This window comes from Saccopteryx bilineata, chromosome 10 (genome assembly GCF_036850765.1).
Source record: "Saccopteryx bilineata isolate mSacBil1 chromosome 10, mSacBil1_pri_phased_curated, whole genome shotgun sequence".
In the NCBI taxonomy this organism is placed as follows: domain Eukaryota; kingdom Metazoa; phylum Chordata; class Mammalia; order Chiroptera; family Emballonuridae; genus Saccopteryx; species Saccopteryx bilineata.
Window position 1 is genome coordinate 6,658,880 of NC_089499.1, and position 18,936 is coordinate 6,677,815.

The following is an 18,936-nucleotide window of genomic DNA, read 5'->3' on the forward strand; positions in this document are numbered from 1 at the left end:
CTACCCCCACCGACCCTAGCTCCTCGGCCCAGAGGCTCAAAGCCGTGTGGTTTTATTGGACGGGCGTTATGGGTCTGTATACAATAAATAACAGGAACAGAGGTGCTGTGCCCTAATCGCAACGGGAGGCGGGGATGGGGCAAGCCATCTGCCAGACCTTTGGCCTGAAGCTGGGGGCGGGAGGGGGGGGCCTGCAGGGCCCCCAACCTTGGGCGGCGGGCGACACTTCCCTCAGAGCTCCACGCGCGCGTCGCGGTAGGCCCGGTCCAGGGCCCACTCGGGCTGTGAGTCAGTGCCACCTTCGCGGGCCAGGCGCGCCATCTCCTGCTGAAACAGAGCCTGCCGAGCTTTGCTGGGGTCCACATTGATCCAGTTGTTGGCAATCCACTTAATACCACTAGTAACCAGGCAGCCACCGTGCAGCGAGTAGTCGTCCATGTCGCCCACCCAACCTAGGAAAGGAGGATGGTGTGAGCAAGGGAAGGGACCACAGGGAAACTAGGCCGGGCTGACCTGAGCTTGGCCTCATACAGCCCAAAGACACAGCAAGGGTAAGCCCAGCAGCGCATGTCGCGGGTGGAAAACGTATACTCCGAAGGCCTCCTTGGGGGCTCAGTATCTCTCACCAACTAATGCCTTGTCGACGCCACTGACTCTGAAAACAGCTCTCTTGTTGCCAAACCCTTCCAAAGCTCTTCCCAACCTTGGTTGTTAAGGGATGTGTTCCCAGTCCACCGAGCTGGAAGGCTAAGGCATCCAGGAATCACAGGGGTGGTGATAACCCAAGAGGCTGCAAAGGGGTGGCCGCTGAAGCCACTGAGGATGGTTTTGGAGAGGCACTAGGGACAGAACACCATTTGTAGGACGGCCAGAAACAACCCACTGGGGTGGCAGGCAGGACTGGGTAAAGGCAAGCTTCCCTCAGGAGGTACCCCTGGCCTGGCCCAAGGACCTCACCTTGCCCATCAGGTAGATAGTTGTACCAGAAAACTGCTGTGCCCTGCTGGGGTTTGACACGAAGATTCCCTTTGTCACAGTGCCTCCGAGTGTCACGGAGGTCAACGTCGTCCTGAATCAGACTCTGTAAGCAGCAGGGTGGTGAGGTTTTCAAGTTGCCCCCACTGTATGGTCAGGAGCCAAGGCCAGGTGGGCAAAGGTAGCAAGGGAAACCAGTCAGATGTACCCAGGGGACCACTTGGGCCCTCATCCTGGGTCTAGATGGGGAATGTGCAATGTTTGCCCATGAACCTGCCATCCACCCAAGTAACAGCCTGGTTGGCACTTACCATCTCATCGTAGGTTCTGTTGTCTGCTACAGGGAAGACAGTCTCTCCCCCACCAGTGACGTTGTTCAAATAAAACAGCACTGTCATGTAGCTGTAAGGGAGAGGGACCATTGAGCATGTCCCCAGCTATGGATGCTCCCAGGGGCTTACCTGTGGGCAGGATAAGCTGCCCAGTTTCCCAAGGGCCAGAGGGGCATACTCGGATTAGTGACAACAGGGCAGGTCAGTACCAAGATGGTCCTAGCCTAGTCTTCCCACAAACCGGTTCTCTTTCCGTATGTCACAAAGTTTTTTGCAGTTAGGATCACAGGTGCACTTAAATTACGTGGCCTGACCAAGGGCCAGCTGGGAGAAGCAGGCTAGCGGAAGTAGCAGGTTCGTGCAAAAAGACTGGTTATGACTAGAGGGGCTCAGCCAGAGCAGCCACACATAGAGGAGGGACTTGCCTCAGTACTTTGGCAGGGGAGGGGGCCACAGCTTTAAAGGGAGAGGTTGAGGCCTCCCTCAGTGGGGTCAGGAGCAATACCCAGGGAGCTGGCAGAAAAGAGCAGGGGTTCCAGCCTTGCCTCAGAGCCCTGGGGGTAAGTTTCAGGGTCTGTCTGTCTGAGACAAGATGGTCAACCCTTTCCTTATACGTGATGAACAACCCGGGGAGCAGAGGTAGGAGTATCCTTGACCAGGATGGCCCAGTGCTCCCCAGGCCCATGCCAAAGGGAATGCCCACAGGGCAGGGCTGTGTTTGTGTCATGGATGTCCCCGGTTTGGGAGTTGAAGGCAGCCACCAGGTGGGAGGTACTTGCCGGCAGGAGGTCTCGAAGGGTACAGACTCGTTGACTACCAGCTTGGTATGGGAGCAGATGGTCTCTGGGTACACAGGCCCACTGTCCACATGGGCATGGTAGTGGCCTCCCTCTCCGTACCGCACAACCTGTAGGGGCTCGCTGAGCTCCACGATCTCGGGTGACAGGCGGGTGAGGCGGAGGACCCTGGTGGGCAGCAGGCATTCAGCTGGGCAGCTTCATGCAAGGTGGCACCCTGAAGGAGCTGGCCAATGAGGACCCTGGGCCTGCCACAAGCTCTACCTCTGCCCACCTCCCCTGGGAGCTCCGTAAGCCAGCCCAGACTGGCCCTATAGGAGCAGAAAGAGGTTACTCATAATGAGAACTTCTCTCTGGATGCCAGAGATGCCCAATGGGTGGGAAAGATGAGATTTCTACTAAATTGCATGGAGGACCGTCCCCCCAGGAAGGTTATCTAAAACCCCTGCCTGCTCAGGAGTGGAGGGTCCTATGAGCAGAGATAAGAGGTCATTTCTCTAATCAGTAAACAAACATTCAATCTACTTCTAATCCCAAATGTACATTGTTTGCCCACAGTGAAGGCTAGTTTGGCTTTGTTAATTGCCTGTCTTTCAAAAGGTCCCAATCCTGGTCTAACGGGTGGAACTTAATCCTGAGTTGGTTTATCAATCCGTCCTCTCCACCCCAGCCGAGGACTTCTGTGAGGGCCCTGCATGGTCTTCTGCCTCAGTGCCAGGGAGGACAGCCTCAGGTGCTCACCTCTGGCGGATGGCGCGCATGACGTGATGAGCTCCTTCCCCCTGGTAGAGCCACGTGTGATGGCTGTTCCGTACCAGCTCTCTGGATTCTGCCTTGTGTCTCCTCATGTATTTGTGGAAATCCCGAAGGTCCATGTCAGAGAACTCCTGTAGGCTCAGCACTCCTGTACAGGGCACCCACCATCAATGCCCACTGAGCCTGTGTGAGGAAGTCCAGTGGCAGCCTGCACCTTCCTCCCTACCCTGGGGGGCATGTGTACTTGTCCCCTAACCTGGACTCTTGAATCAGATGAATCTGGTTTCTGTCACAGAAAGACCTAAAAAAGTTCCTTTCTTCAGTTTAAGCCCTGGTTTAGCCCCCAAGAGGAAGAAGCCCAACCCTATTACATTGGCCAGAGCAGGGTCTCCAAAGGAAGTTCGAACTCTATAGCCAGGATCAGAGGGCACAGACTGTCCTTGGCCCCCCAGCCTGGCTCCACAGAGCACGGTGGCCAAAGAGCAGCCAATGCTGGCTTTTGTCCTAGGGCCTTCCACACTGTGGCATGTAAGCTAGGGCTGGGTCCCAGAAGTTTCTTCATGACCTCAGGCCCTATCCTGGGTGGACTCTATCTGGTTAGTCCCACTTGTTGAGTTACCAGCTTACCCCAGCATGCAAAGCCAGAGCATCTCCCAAGTGAGAATACCCCCCCACCCCCCGTGCCTGCCTAGCTTACATAGCAGAGGCCCCACCCTCCCGGGGTTCTGGAACAGTAGCTGCTATCTTTGCTCCATATTATCCTGAATGAGCCAACAGAGACATTCTCCACACTTTGGCCCAGATTTCTCTGAGAATGGGGGACACTCAAGGGCTGTAAGCCCGTCACCAGCTCGAGACATAGGAGGAGTAGCAGCATGATGCTGCTCTAGCCACAGATCCCAGATGGATTTTTCACTCTGGGTCTAGCCACAAGGCCATTCTTCCAAGTCCTATTTGTTGTATCTTCCTCACTTGGTCATGAACTTGGACATAAGAGTAACAATTACACTTCAGAAACCTCCTGAGGTTTCTGCCGAAGTGTGGGGGGCACTTCCATGCAGCTCCCCTACCCATACCTGCCCCTAACACTTAGAACGACTCTAGATGGGCAAGAGGAAGGCAAGAGAGACTGAGGTCAGACTAGGGAGGCTGTCTTCTAGGCAGACCTGTGGCTGGCTGGAGAGAGGCAGAGGCAGCAGGGTGAGAAGCCAAGCCCAAGCTGGCCTCCCTGTCCCTTTGCTCTCACTCTACGCCCTCTGCCTTCCGCCAGCCAGCAACCCCACTTCCTGCACCTCAGACTCTGACTGATGAGGTCAAGAAGGTCTCTAAGAACAGCCTTCTAGACTGTCTCCAGGGGGAATGGGAAGGTCTGGTTCCTGCCTATCCTGCCTACTCTGCACAGGTGAGGGCAAGACAGGTTCCTCACCTCCTCGCCTCTGGCTACTCGAGTGCCTAAGTCTAGAGGCAGCCTGGCTATGGGGACAGAAGACTCCCAGGGACAGAACTGCGGCGAAGTATGAGCTCACCGTCACCATCAGGGTCGGCCTTGATTGCCGAGTACATTTCCTTAATGTTTTCTGGAGTCATCCACCGTCCATTTCCCAGGCGAGTCTGAGCCAGGACCTGAAACATAAAATGGTCCTGCCATGGGATGGCCCCAGTGACGGAGAGCACAGTCAGCCACCCAGTTATTGCCATAGGGCTAAAGATTCAGATGACAGAGCATATACAAGGATAGGAGAAGCCGAAGGTCCCTTAGCTGACGGAGGTAGATAGGTCCAGCAGCATCAAGAAAGGCCAAGGCCAAGAAGCCTGACCAGGCAGTGGCGCAGTGGATAGAGCGTCGCACTGGGATGCAGAGGACCCAGGTTCGAGACCCCAAGGTCGCCAGCTTGAGCACGGGCTCATCTGGTTTGAGCAAAAGCTCACCAGCTTGGACCCAAGGTTGCTGGCTTGAGCAAGGGGTTACTTGGTCTGCTGTAGCCTCACAGTCAGGGCACGTATGAGAAAGCAATCAATGAACAACTAAGGTGTTGCAACAAAAAACTGATGATTGGCCTGACCTGTGGTGGCGCAGTGGATAAAGCGTCGACCTGGAAATGCTGAGGTCGCCGGTTCGAAACCCTGGGCTTGCCTGGTCAAGGCACATATGGGAGTTGATGCTTCCAGCTCCTCCCCCCTGTCTCTCTCTCCTCTCTCTCTGTCTCTCTCTGTCTCTCTCTCCCCCTCTCTCTCCTCTCTAAAATGAATAAATAAAATAACAAACAAACAAACAAAAACCCTGATGATTGATGCTTCTCATCTCTCTCCATTCCTGTCTGTCTGTCCCTATCTGTCGCTCTCTCTGACTCTGTCTCTGTAAAAAATAAAAATAAAATTAAAAAAAAAAAAAAAGAAAGAAAGGCCAGGAAGAGTCAAGAGCCCTGAGGGCCGTGGGCAGTCTGTATAGGCAAAGGACCCCACACCCTGTCAAGACCTCGCCCAAAAGCCTGGGTGAAGCCCTGGCCAGGAAGCATAGTTCATCAAGGATATGGGTTCAATCTCCAGTCAGGAAACGTACAAGAATCAACCAATGGCCTGACCAGGCGGTGGCGCAGTGGATAGAGCATTGGACTGGGATGTTGAAGGACCCAGGTTCGAGACCCCAAGGTCGCCAGCTTGAGCATGGGCTCATCTGGCTTGAGCAAAAACTCACCAGCTTGGAACCAGGGTTGCTGGCTCCAGCAAGGTGTTACTCGGTCTGCTCAAGGCCCGCAGTCAAGGCACATATGAGAAAGCAATCAATGAACAACTAAGGTGTCGCAATGCGCAATGAAAAACTAATGATTGATGCTTCTCATCTCTCCATTCCTGTCTCTCTGTCCCTGTCTATCCCTCTGACTCTCTCTCTGTCTCTGTAAAAAAAAAAAAAAAAAAAAAAAAAAGAATCAACCAATGAATGCATAAATAAGTAGAACAACAAATCAATGTTTCTCTCACTCCCTTTCTCTTGGTAAAATCAATCAATAAATTTAAAAATTAAAAAAAAAAGCCTGACCAGGTGGTGGCGCAGTGGATAGAGCATCGGACTGGGATGCGGAAGGACCCAGGTTCGAGACCCCGAGGTCGCCAGCTTGAGTGCGGGCTCATCTGGCATGAGCAAAGAGCTCACCAGCTTGGACCCAAGGTCGCTGGCTCCAGCAGGGGGTTACTTGGTCTGCTGAAGGCCCACGGTCAAGGCACATGTGAGAAAGCAATCAATGAACAACTAAGAAGTCGCAACGCGCAAAGAGAAACTGATGATTGATGCTTCTCATCTCTCTCCATTCCTGTCTGTCTGTCCCTGTCTATCTCTGCCTCTGTAAAAAAAAAAAAAAAAAAAATTAAAAAAAAAAAAAGCCTGGATGAGAGATGCAGACTACAGACCACCTCAGTGTTGCCACCATGAGTTCCACAGAGCTCTCAGCTATAGCAGCGGGAATCCAGACCACAGGTGGCACAACAACCAGGAACTGTGTCAACAAATGCCATCACTCCCAAGTGGATTCTCCTGGGATTTCTGGGCAACAGGGAACTCTCCAGGGAAGGCGGGCCCTGGCCTGGGCATGCCAATATGAGGTGGCATCTGACGTGGGGCACGTGCTGAGCAGGACAAGTTATCTGGTCACCAGAAAGATAATTCTGCACCACTCCACCCTCACCACCCCACCCTCATCCCACCCCTATATGCCTACTCCAGTCCCAACCTCACGGAGCTGCAGGCGACCGTCGTGGTTCTGGTCCAGCAGCTGGAAGAGGTCCTGCTGGCTGACCTGCATTGTGCCCATTGCCTCCTCGTACTCTTCAGTGGGCAGGATCTGGCTGCGCTGTAACCCCTTCATCTGTGCCAGGTGGATGATGAGCCGGCACTCCTCATCACTCAGGAAGCCAGGGATTTCTGTGCAAAGAGGGGGTGGGTGAGGCTAAGGACCAAGCCAGAGCACAGATGGACCTGGTACTTCTCTCTCTACAGGGTTCCCGGGGCACTTCCTGGTGGTCACCAGGTCAAGAGAACATCACATACCCCTTTACATCTGCTGTGGCCCCTGACCCCAAGGTTGGGTTGTCCTTTAAGACTGGCCAGTGTTGGAATGTGGGGCCTTTCTATTCAACACGCAGAGCACATTTTCCAGGGCAGTATGGGATGCAAGCAGGAGCTAAGCTGGGAGTGGGCTCACCCACCTTGTGGTGGGACCAAGAACAAAGGGTGAGCCTGAAAAGTAGGGGACTGACCTCCACTTCTTTATTTTATTCATTTTATTTTTTTTGTATTTTTCTGAAGTTAAAAGTGGGGAGGCAGTCAGACTCCCACATGCTCCTGATCAGGATACCCCCCCTCGGCATGCCCACCAGGGGGCGATGCTCTGCCCATCTGGGCTGTTGCTCTGCTGCAATTGAAGCCATTCTAGTGCCTGAGGTGGAGGCCATGGAGCCATCCTCAGCACCAGGGCCAACTTTGCTCCAATGCAGCCTTAGCGGCAAGAGGGGAAGAGAGAGACAGAGAGAAAGGAGAGGGGGAGGGGTAGAGAAGCAGATAGGCGCTTCGCCTGTGTGCCCTGGCCTGGAATCGAACCTGGGACTTGCACACGCTGAGCCGATGCTCTACCACTGAGACAACCAGCCAGGGCCTGACCTTCACTTCCTACTTGGTATATATTTTAAAAATGGAAGATGGTGGCTGGTTTTGACTTTCATTTTTACTTTTCAGCATTACACAAATAAAAACAAAAAAAAGAGCAATACATCCAGTACTCTCAGCTTGTCCTTGCCCTCCATTCTGCTACACAAGTGGGCGCTGGTCATCTGACCAGGGCTGAGTTGTCCAGTGCTGGAAGGTTAGTAGGACTCACTCAGGTTTTTGGCAGATGCTCTGAGAAGATACCCAGGTATCCTTTGCTTTGGGACACTGAAGGCCTGCTCCAAGCCCCTGAGTCAGGCTGAATACCCCACACACACCCCACCTGGAGCCGGAACGGAGGTTTCATAGGGAGGAGCCCCCATCTTAGTGGCCCCAGGCACTTCCAGAAGGGGAGGGGCCCTACTTCATTCCCTTTTTCTGGGAGAGAGGACTTCCTTAGCCAGGGGACAAGAAGCCCAGAAAAGGAACTGACTGTAGAAAGGGCCACACTGCCATGCCACCGCCGCTACTGCCACCACTGGGACCCCCCAGAACCCCTGCAGAGTGGTCACTGCTCTGGGTTATACTCCCAGCAGGAAGTTCCAGCCAAGAGAAAGAGAAAAGGCTACTCAGCCAAGATCATGGTGGTTTCTAGTAGTAATTACAGCAGAAAGAAAAAAAAAAGAGATCCCAATTAGTAGCCGATTTCTTTGTCCTGTCCTAAACACATCATCAAGGCCTTAATTTGTACACTTATCCTAGAGAGCCAGGCCCCATTAATTTGCCCTTTGTAACCACAAGGAACCCCAAGCTCAGAGACATCAACCTGATGAGGTCAAAAGGGCGACCAGTCTGTCATACTCCAGAATCCATGCTCGTGACCATATTCAGTTTCCAAGAGTAGGTGGCTCAGAGGTGATGTTACTGAGACAGGACAAAGCCCCCCACCCCTGGCCTGCACTGACACCCAACCCAGCAAACCCAGAAAGGGTGTGAGCCAACCACTGGGTGACAGCACTGCAGGACAAAGACAGAGCAAATTGTTAATGAACAGTCACCTCCCGATAACTTAAAAAATAAACAAACCAGAAAAGCCAGAAAAAGAAAACAAGCCTGACCATGCTGAGGTCGCCAGTTCAAAACCCTGGGCTTGCCTGGTCAAGGCACATATAGGAGTTGATGCTTCCTGCTCCTCCCCCTTTCTCTCTCCCCCCCCCCCAAAATGAATAATTAATTAATTTTTTTTTTTAAAAGAAAGAAAACCAAGCTCAGGCCCAGGTTTCTTCAATTTATTAGGTGCTGTAATCCACAGGCCCAAAGGAGATGCCAGCAACCTCTACAGTTCCCTGCTGAGTGCTAATCAAATGTAAATGGCGCAGGCCAGCACGCTGGAGCCCAACCTGCTGGGCTGAGCCCCTGGGGGCTGGGCAAACACTGGCTGCAGGCGTGAGGGTACAGCCCTTTAAAGCCTGCTGCCTCAGCCCAGTAAGGCCAAGGCAGAGAACGCAGGTGATGGCTGGAGGGCTGTGGCTGCTGGTGGCACTGGTGATGTTGTGCGGTGACAGTGGGGCAAGGGCTCCCTGGGGCCCCACGCGGTGCATGCCCATCCCCCAAGCCATGGCACTGTGTCAGGACATTGGCTACCCAGAGATGCGGCTGCCCAACTTGCTGGGCCATGACACGGTGGCCGAGGCCATCCAGCAGTCAGCCAGCTGGCTGCCATTGCTGGCCAGGGAGTGCCACCCTGATGCTCGCCTCTTTCTCTGCTCCCTGTTTGCTCCGGTGTGCCTAGACAGGTAGGGCAGGGGCTTCCAGGTGAGGGCGGGGGCCTCTCCTCAGCAGGGCCTGTGCGAACGGCTCTTCACTTGCCATCTTCACTTGCCATTGCGGGGCACTCATCAGTGCTGGGTGCCCACACGGTGGGGAGGAAGACAAAGACATTTCAGTCAGGGTGTTCCTGGGAGGGGGAGCAGGTGTCCAAGGGACCACCCTGGTGAGTCCTAGGTCTGGATCCACAAATCATCAAGGGCTCTTAAATGTCAAGGCAGGGCAAGTGGGCAGGCTGCTTTAGGCTGGGGGCTTGGAGTCCCTCTCCAGTGAGATGCCCAAGGGATCCCTGGGGGAGATGAGGAGCCATGGCGCACGAGGTGACCTTTTCTCCCAGAGATAGCAAGGCTCATCCTTCTTCCCGGTGCCGTGAACAACAGGTCTCTTAGTCCCTTCTGGCAGAGCGAGGGCCCTTCCCAGAGCCTCAGGATACAATGCAGCAGCAACAAAACTGGGTGGGCTCTTTTAGAATCCCAGGATAGGGGCCCGGCACTTCGCCAACCCCCGCCTTGGCCAGAAACCGCAGTGTCCCGCAGGCCTTTCAGAGTACAAGGGAAGACGCTGTCCCTCCCCTCCAAGATCAGGAAAGAAGGCCCGGAGGGCAGGCCCCATCACCCAAGCCCCTCGGGGCACTAGACATCCATAGGAACTGGGGGAGGCGGGGCGCTGGCAGAGGGAAAGCAGCTTGAGCTATGAGAGCAGGGGTGGGGGATAGAAGACAGAGCGCAGGGTGGGGGGTGCTGCGGGGCTGAGATTCCTGGAAGCAGAAAAGCCAGGGTGCAGCGCTGTTGCTAGGTGACCAAGTATCGTTGCCCGGCAACTGCAGCGTTACTGGCCATGCCTCGGCTCCAGCTTTACTCCAGCGAACCCGGTTCTGACCTGGGCGCCTCCTCATCCTGCCTTCTCCGCAGGGTCATCTACCCGTGCCGCAGCCTGTGTGAGACCGTGCAGGCTAGCTGCGCGCCCATCATGGCCTGCTACGGCTACCCCTGGCCAGCCATCCTGCACTGCGGACGCTTCCCCTCCGGCCAGCGCCTCTGCGTGTCAGCCATCTCCAACGGCTCCCACCCAAGCCGCCCACGTGAGTCTTTGCACGGTTTCTAGGCTGGTCTTGCCCTCCCTCAACCGCGTCGGCAGGGCCCCACCCTTTCTAATCAGGGCCAGCGAGGATCAGGTAAACGGGTCTCGGGTGGGGAAGGGACCGCCCACCGCAGCCCTATGTCTCAAAAAGGGGAAAGACGAGGGGCTAGCAGAAGGGACCTGTGCGGATGGCCCCCAGGACGATCTGGGCTGCCTGCTGGGAGCCTCACTTGATCCCTCCCCTCAGTGCCTCCTGCCAGTTGCAGGGACTGCGAATTGCAGGAAGCCCACTCCTCCAAGGAGGTCCTGGACACGTTCTGCACCAGCGACTTTGGTGAGCCTCTGGCATCCAACGCACCTTACACACACTTACACATGCCTTCATTCCAGCTCCTGGCTTGGTGCTAAGACAAAGGAAAGGGGCTACCCAGACGCAATGCCTGGTTAGAGCTAAAAAAAATTAACCCCTTAATAGCATGGGACACTGCTAAACTAAACAAATCTGCTGAGGGTGGCATCCAGGACAACCTTTCTCTAGGACCAGGATTCCAAGAGCAGAGCCTCAGACAAGTGGGCTCACTGGGTGCGAGGGATGGAAAAGGGGCACCCCTACAGGCCCTGCTCACCACCCTGCCCCTCTGATCCCATTCAGCAGTGAAGGTTAGGCTCTCCCGGCACAATGGGTCATCCTCTGGCCCCTCAGACTTCGACCTGGACCCCCAGCTAGAGGTGCTGAGGGCAGGCCCACTGCCCCCCGTGGAGCTGGCGCCCACTCTGCGACACTGGCTGCTGCTAGATGCCACGTGCATGCACAACCTCCTGCGTGGAAGACGTGCTGGGACCTACGTGCTGAGTGGAGAGGTGCAGGGCCACCGGCTGCTGGTAACCACAGCTTATGCTTGGAGCAGGGGCCACCGAAATCTGCAGCTGGCCATACGCAGGTGGCATCATCACCAGTGCCCAGAATAGGGGCTAACAGGCAGGGAGAGCCTGGGACTCCCCTGTGGCCTCTGCGTGGCCACACAAACTGTGTCTGTGTGTTCTGGACACAAAGCCCTCTTTCTGCTAACCCATGGGTATTTCCAGGTCAGTGTCCAGAGAAGCCCCAAGTCTCACCCACAAATGGCTCATGAACAACTTGGGGCCCCTTCCTGAGCTGGTAGTGCCCTGCCCAGACAACAGACAGACCAGCTCCGTCAGCTGTCTGTGCCTGGCAGGCTAAACCACCCTTTTATCCTCTCTGAGCCTGGATGACAGCCTGGCTAATGGATTGCTACTGCCACAAGCCCGAGTACCCCAAGCTGAGTCACAGGGCAGGCACAAAGCCTTGAGTTCTGCTCACTCCGGGCCTGATGCTGCTGGTAAAGGCCCAGACAGACTCAATTACACTTGCCTAATCTTTACTGGTCTAGTCCTGCCAAGCAACAGGCCCATGGAACAGCAGCTGGGGCGGGGTGTAAGCAGGACATCCATGCAGAAAACTGCTTTAAGATGCTTACAGCCTGACCAGGTGGTGGCGCAGTGGATAGAGCGTTGGACTGGGATGCAGAAGACCCAGGATCGAGACCCTGAGGTCGCCAGCTTGAGCGCGGGCTCATCTGGTTTGAGCAAGGTTCACCAGCTTGAGCCCAAGGTCGCTGGTTCGAACAAGGGGTTACTCAGTCTGCTGTAGAGCCTGGTCAAGGCACATATGAGAAATCAATCAATGAACAACTAAAGAGCCTCAATGAAGAACTGATGTTTCTCATCTCTCTCCCTTCCTGTCTGTCTGTCCCTATCTCTGACTCTCCCTGTCTCTGCCACCAAAAAAAAAAAAAAAAAATGCTTACACACTTGAACTAATATACACACTGAAACTCCTTCCCCACTTCTGGGCCTCCAGTGTTTACCACGAGCATCGTGGTCTTAAGTAGTTCCTTAATCATTTTCTTAAGTTGAAAAAGTAAATTTGGGAATTCTATGATAAAGTAGTTATGGTTTTAAAATAAATTTTTTGTACTTGTGTCGAGCACTCATTTATCTTAAAGAGTTAAGAAAAAATGGATGAAAACTCTTGCTAGCCCACTGGAAATGCCCCCTGCTGTCATTGAAAAGGGTATACAGGCCCTGGCCGGTTGGCTCAGCGGTAGAGCGTCGGCCTGGCGTGCAGAAATCCCAGGTTTGATTCCCAGCCAGGGCACACAGGAGAAGTGCCCATCTGCTTCTCCACCCCTCCCCCTCTCCTTCCTCTCTGTCTGTCTCTTCCCCTCCCGCAGCCCAAGCTCCATTGGAGCAAAGATGGCCGGGGCGCTGGGGATGGCTCCTTGGCCTCTGCCCCAGGCGCTAGAGTGGCTCTGGTCGCAGCAGAGCTATGCCCCGGAGGGGCAGAGCGTCGCCCCCTGGTGGGCGTGCCGGGTGGATCCCGGTCGGGCGCACGCAGGAGTCTGTCTGACTGTCTCTCTCCGTTTCTAGCTTCAGAAAAATATTAAAAAAAAAAAAAGAATAAAGAAAAGAAAAGGGTATAAAAATCAGGAGGCACCTGCCCGGGGTGGTGGTAGAGGCCACTCTGAGCAAACAGGAAGGTCTGGACCAGTGGAGTGGCCAGGAAACCCTTCCAGCTGGCCAATAATTCCTAGTAGACAGGACTTAGGTTGGACACACAGCCAGAATAAATCAGGCCTCCCACTCACACAGCTCATCTTTAGGGATGGAGGCGCAAGTAACACAAATAAGTATAGAAGATAGTTTCCAATGATGCTGACTGCTGATAGAAAACCAAGCAGACTGTTGCAGCCTCTTCCACACCTGTGAACCCCTTAAGACCAGTCTGAGGTCAAGAGATGCCTCTGAGGAGGGGAATGTGTGAGCACAGGCCTGCCTGGTGGAGGGAACAGCACATGGGAAGGCTGGCCCCAAGGCAGGAAGGGGCTCAGTGTCCAAGAATCAGCAGGGAGTTAAGTCCGGGGATGGCAGGAGATGAGAGAGCCTAGGGGTATCAAATGAGACTTAGAAGTGAATTGAGAAACATTGGGAGATTAAGGAAGGGAATGATGCCCTGACAGGACAGCTCTGTTGCCTGGAGCATCATTCTGAAATGCTGAGGCTGCCAGTTCGATCCCCAGCTCGGGCACATGAAGGAATAGATAGATGTTCCTGTCTCTGTCTCTCCCCCTCTCCCCCCTTTCCTCTCTCTAAAAAGTTAATAAATAGGCCTGACCTGTGGTGGCGCAGTGGATAAAGTGTCGACCTGGAAATAATGAGGTTGCTAGTTTGAAACCCTGGGCTTGCCTGGTCAAGGCACATATGGGAGTTGATGCTTCCAGCTCCTCCCCACCTTCTCTCTCTGTCTCTCTCTCTCCCTTTCTCTCTCCTCTTCCAAATGAATAAATAAAATTTTAAAAAAATAAAAAGTTAATAAAAATAATTTAAAGGAACGGAATGATGGGATCTGATCTGCTAGTTAGATACAAAGTGAGTGAAGGGTGGGGGTGGAGAGTGTCATATGAAAGAGCAATATTCTGAGATGACAATGACTCAGAACTGCAGCATCTCCTTCTGAACAGAACAGACTTCAGAAGGTCCAACTCCTTTGGAAATGCCTACCACAGTCAAGCAGGCATTGCCAGGAACTTGGGATGGGAACTTTTGAGTGTGTGTGTGTGTGTGTAACAGAGACAGAGAGGAACAGATAGGGACAGGGAGAGATGAGAAGCATCAATTCCTAAATGTAGCTCCTTAGTCTCCATAGCTGTTCATTGGTTGCTTTCTCATATGTGCGTTGACCAGAGGGCTACAGCAGAGCCAGTGACCTTTGGGCTCAAGCTAGCGACCCTGTGCTCAAGCTGGTGAACCTGAGCTCAAGCTTGCGACCTTGGGGTTTCGAACCAGGGTCCTCTAGGTCCCAGTTTGATGCTCTATCCACTGTGCCACCACCTGGTCAGGTGGGATGGGAACTTTTGTGACCTAGGTCCTACTTGCCAAATGTCTCTAGGAACAAGAGTGAGAAACAGGAAATGTCCCCCAAACGGAGGCTACATGGGGATGTGGTGGGGTTCCCTTCCTTGACCATGGAGGTAGAACCCAGTCCCATTACCCCAGCTTATATCCTGAACACCCACCCCTTGAGCCTTGGCATCTTGGGCCCCTGAAGCTGGAGGTCACAGGTCTAGAGCCAAGAGCAGCAGGGCAGAGGTGGCAGAGCCCACAGCAGGCCCACTCTCCTCGGACCCTTCCTGCCTCTTTAGGGTGACAGTGGACAGATGAACAGGCAGGCACAGAGGGCAGACAGACACCACTCCTTCCGTGGATTCTTCCAACACCACAGCTCTCGAGAGCTGCCTCTCCTTGGACAACCCTTCCCCTGCGGCTTCCCTCGCACCTGGCATCTTATAGTCACTGATCTCATCTTCACTTGTCTCACCTTATTTCACCAAGCAGCAAGCCCCAAGGCCTTCTGGGTAAAACCTGGGACATCTTCCACCAATAGACTCAAAGGTAATGTAAGAGTCTAAAGGAAATAGGCGCTCAAGCAGGAAGTTCTTGCTGCAAGCTGCCCACTTCTAGTCGTGCCCTTTGTAATTTGCGGAAACAGAGACCCATCTGATGGCTGAACCACAGCCAATTTACCTTTTGTCACATCTCTTCTGCTTCCTGTAATTAACTCTTGGCGACTTCAGGTCTGGGTTTCTTATTCTCTGCTTTGTAGGATTTTTTTTTTTTTTTTTTGTATTTTTCTGAAGCTGGAAACGGGGAGAGACAGTCAGACAGACTCCCGCATGTGCCCGACCGGGATCCACCCGGCACGCCCACCAGGGGCGAGGCTCTGCCCACCAGGGGGCGATGCTCTGCTCCTCCGGGGCGTCGCTCTGCCGAGACCAGAGCCACTCTAGCGCCTGGGGCAGAGGCGCCAAGGAGCCATCCCCAGAGCCCGGGCCATCTTTGCTCCAATGGAGCCTTGGCTGCGGGAGGGGAAGAGAGAGACAGAGAGGAAGGGGGGGGGGATGGAGAAGCAAATGGGCGCCTCTCCTATGTGCCCCTGGCCGGGAATCGAACCCGGGTCCCCCGCATGCCAGGTGGACGCTCTACGGCTGAGCCAACCGGCCAGGGCCTGCTTTGTAGGATTTTGATGCAACGAGCTGCATGTTAGGGGATTAGGATTAGGAATTAAGTCCTCATGGCTCACTTAACCTAACATACATCTGAACTGAGTATATACTGGTTGAGGAGAAAGAGCAAATAAAGCTGAGGAGGAAGAGCAAACCCACTCAGATATGTCTGGCCATGGGGTGTCGATGTAATGGGGTGAGTGCTGTTTGCTTGGCTTGGGTCACCCTTTCCCAACAGCCACCTGGCTTGATCCCACCGCTCCTAGAGGTCTTTGCTCAAATACCTTCTTCAGGGAGGCCCAATCAGACCACCCTATTAAGAGTTTCAGCCCCACTTGAAATTCTGCCTTGCTTGGCTGTGATTATTTATCACAATCTGACACACCATGTATATTTATTTATTAGTTTATTCATTGTCTGTCTCCTCATCTGAATGTCAGCTTCAGGTGCTTTTGTTTGTTTCCTATTTTGTTCAGTGCTGTTCCCAGTACCTAAAATAGTGCTTGGCACAGACTTTAACATTATGCAATAGTAATAATAACAACCACCACCTTTAGGGACCCTCCCACAACAGGACTGATAGCAGTAACCTATTTCCCCTCAAACCGCACACAAATAAAATCATTCTCACGGGTCTAGGCATAATCCCCAACCAGGACCCTCTGCTCCAGGGGTAATGGCATGTACTCAGATGCTCTGCTTTAGTGGCCAGCCCCTCCTTAAGTCTTCCTACCCACTCCATCCTCGAGTAGCCAGAAACAATCTGGGTCTGCTCCAGCGTGGGTCACTGAGGCTGGGTACTCACTGCTAGGCTGGGCAAACCTATGCTGGGCAAAGTCACGGGTCTAGGGGACCCCACCTTGTTGACTGGTGGTCTTTAAAGGACTTCAGAGTCTTCAAAGTTAGCCCGTTGGCTTTAGAAGCAGGCTGCCTGGGTTCTAATCCTAGCTTCACCACTGACCTAGCTGTATGAGCCTGGCCAAGCAACCGCAGTTATCTGTGCCTCACTTTCTCACCCACTAGCCTGAGAAGGGGGAGTCTACTTCCACCTCACAGACGGGTTGTTAAGATTTAAATGAAATAATCACATCAAGTCTAGCACATAACAAGAGCTGAGAAAATGAGCTAAAATGTTGGTTCCAAATGAGGTCACCTTGCAAGGATTTATCTGGTATGGCTGAACAGAAGACTCTATGCTAATTAGAATCCAAGTGCAGGGAGCAAAGGCAGATAGATGCCTTGGTGGGGTCGGTTTGGGGCCACCAGTTTATCCACAGTTGGACAGCCTGTTTCTCATCAGACCACAGAGCCGGAGATCAACTAGGACGGGTTATCAGTCTCTCTCACCATTACCCCTTCTAGAATGTGACAAAATTAATGGAGACAAGGAGTGTCCCAAGAGGGTTTCAATGAACCGTTTAGACACTAGCTTCAGGGTCACATTCCCCACCCTGTCATGAAAGGATCAGCTGCAGAGAACAGGGTGTCAGGGAAGGGAGTGTAGAAAGGTCACCTTTTCTTTTACGGAGATGGTGGTAGGGTACTTCGCTTTAGGAAACCTCTAACAGGGGAAAAAAGGTGGGGGTGGGGGGCTACCTGGAAGCAGCCATTTTCAAAACATAAGTCACGTGGTCAAAATGAGCCTTAAGGCACAGCCAACACCCAGAAACCCCCGGCCCCTCCCGGGAGAGCCCAGCGGACTTACCGAAAAGCAGTGGCTTGAGGCTGAGGGTTCTGATGAAGTGATCTCTGTCAGCGACCAGCTGGACCTTCTGCTTGTGCCCCACCTAAAGACAAAGGGGCAGAGCGGGCAGCTCGGGCGCCAGGCCGCGCCGCCCGAGGACAAAAGCGCCCGGCCCGGGTGAGGGGGTGCGCGCGGGGCAGGCAGAGGAGCACCCTGGGCCCGGAGCGGCGAGGCGGGGACCTCACCTTGATGCCCTCCAGCCGTGTGAGGGGAGCCAAGGTGGACGTGGGCCCGGGGCCCGGGGTGCGGTGCGGGGGCCCAGGGTCGCCGCTGTCGTCGCCGTTGCTGTAGTGAACGAAGAGCAGCAGCGCCAGCACGTTGCCCAGGTACAGGTGCACGAACACCATCAGCACCAAGAAGTAGGCGCGCGAGCAGATGCCGCGGGGCTTGCAGAGCGGCCGGACCGGTGTGTCCTCGCAGTCGCCCAGCCCGGCCGCTCTTCCGGCCAGGTCGTACTCAGGCGGCACCCACTGCGGACTCGCGGACTCGGGCCTCGGGCCCGCCGCCGCCGCCGCCATGGCGCCCAGGTCGCGCGCGCGCCCAGGGGAGGGGCCGCGGGGATGCCCCCGCCGCGCCGCGCTGTCGCCTGGACAACCGCCCCCGAGCCTGCGCGCTCCGCGGTCACTAGGAGACGATGCCTGGGGATGCTGCGCCGGCTCTCCCGGAGCTGCCGGCTCTGCGCTCCGTCTCCGAGCCGCGGACTCCGGCCCACACTGGAGTTTCTCTCCGGAGTTGAGATATCGCAAAGCGGGGATGCACCCCCTCCAGGGCAGAAGCCGGCCCCCCACCCCCAGTGTAGATACAAACAAGAGCAGCATAATTCAAGGAAACCCCAGTGGATGTTTCTCCGTTTCCTGGTTAAGACGCATTTAACTCCTGGAAAAGTATGGCCTACATTTTCTCGCTCCCGGGAGTGGGGTGGTAGCAAGGGGGAGGCAGTGCCAAAAGATGACTCAGTACTGCGGCGGGTCGGGGCGCCGCGGAGGCCGATGACTGCGCATGTGATGCGCTAGGACCCATGGCTTTTGGCGCTGACACTCGCCAGTTTAGGAGGCCAAGAATGCCTTGAAGATCCGCTCTGTGGTCGGTATGGACCCCCCGGGGAGGCCTGCAGGAGTAAGGGCTTAGGAAGAAGCTCCCTGATGTGCGACATCGCATAGATGGTGGGACTCTGCCTGGAGTGGTCAAAGAGGGCTTCCTGAAGGACCACCAGAAAGGTCAGATCCCAAACAGTAACCCGCAAGAATGCAGCAGGTGCTCAGGCGCACAGAAACACTCCTTGCCTCAAAATTGGCACACGGGAGAAAGGGACTTTTCCATAATCGAGACACCATCGCCTCTGAAGAAAACTTAACTCCTATTATTGCCAAATCTGGAGGTGAAAGGACATACCAGTGGCCAAGTGCCAACGCCTAGGATGGGTTCTCCTTCCTCTGTTAATACCCTCTTTTCCATTCCACTTCCTCCCAGAAAAGCAGAATCTACATTTTCTGGTTTCCTCAAGACAGGACAGGAGCTCCAAGAGTAGGCCACTTTCTCTCTTTTTTTTTTTTTTAATTTTTTTTTAAATTTTATTAACTTTTTAAGGGGGGGGGGAGAGAGAGAGAGAGAAAGAAAGAAGACAGGAAACATTAACTTATAGTAGTTGCTTCCCGTATGTGCCTTGACCAGGCAAGCCCAGGGACTCGAACCAGCAACCTCAGTG

General features: G+C 54.3%; 2 protein-coding genes across 5 annotated transcripts; one reads left to right on the forward strand and one right to left on the reverse strand.

Annotated features, from left to right (window-relative positions):
• Positions 1-31: 31 nt before the first annotated feature.
• Positions 32-18,736, reverse strand: P4HTM (prolyl 4-hydroxylase, transmembrane). The gene is made up of 9 exons (XM_066245468.1): positions 17,417-18,736; positions 17,193-17,274; positions 6,586-6,776; positions 4,387-4,483; positions 2,846-3,008; positions 2,087-2,272; positions 1,287-1,377; positions 958-1,081; positions 32-452 (listed from the first exon to the last, which is right to left on the reverse strand). The coding sequence occupies exons 1-9, from the start codon at positions 18,047-18,049 to the stop codon at positions 232-234; spliced, it is 1,788 nt and encodes a 595-aa protein (XP_066101565.1). The 5' UTR covers positions 18,050-18,736; the 3' UTR covers positions 32-231.
• On the forward strand, positions 8,809-12,373 carry LOC136314197 (secreted frizzled-related protein 5-like). 4 transcript variants are annotated; one of them, XM_066244760.1, is made up of 4 exons: positions 8,809-9,292; positions 10,235-10,404; positions 10,651-10,737; positions 11,056-12,373. In XM_066244760.1, the coding sequence occupies exons 1-4, from the start codon at positions 9,009-9,011 to the stop codon at positions 11,370-11,372; spliced, it is 858 nt and encodes a 285-aa protein (XP_066100857.1). In that variant the 5' UTR covers positions 8,809-9,008; the 3' UTR covers positions 11,373-12,373. The 4 variants fall into 4 exon arrangements, with proteins under 4 accessions (XP_066100857.1, XP_066100858.1, XP_066100859.1 ...); XM_066244761.1 differs by having other exon boundaries at positions 11,107-12,373; XM_066244762.1 differs by lacking the exon at positions 10,651-10,737.
• Positions 18,737-18,936: the final 200 nt, after the last annotated feature.

What these genes read in the sequence shown, in the direction of transcription:
- P4HTM (XM_066245468.1), bottom strand. Translation starts at nt 18,049, where the DNA reads ATGCTGCTCTTGTTTGTATCTACACTGGGGGTGGGGGGCCGGCTTCTG. An exon ending in CCCTTCGAGACCTCCTGCCG is followed by an intron (nt 1,378 to 2,086) that starts GCAAGTACCTCC and finishes TCTCCCTTACAG; the next exon opens with CTACATGACAGTGCTGTTTT. An exon ending in CTATCTACCTGATGGGCAAG is followed by an intron (nt 453 to 957) that starts GTGAGGTCCTTG and finishes CTCCTTTCCTAG; the next exon opens with GTTGGGTGGGCGACATGGAC.
- LOC136314197 (XM_066244760.1), top strand. Translation starts at nt 9,009, where the DNA reads ATGGCTGGAGGGCTGTGGCTGCTGGTGGCACTGGTGATGTTGTGCGGT. An exon ending in GCTCCGGTGTGCCTAGACAG is followed by an intron (nt 9,293 to 10,234) that starts GTAGGGCAGGGG and finishes CCTTCTCCGCAG; the next exon opens with GGTCATCTACCCGTGCCGCA. An exon ending in CTCCCACCCAAGCCGCCCAC is followed by an intron (nt 10,405 to 10,650) that starts GTGAGTCTTTGC and finishes CCCTCCCCTCAG; the next exon opens with TGCCTCCTGCCAGTTGCAGG.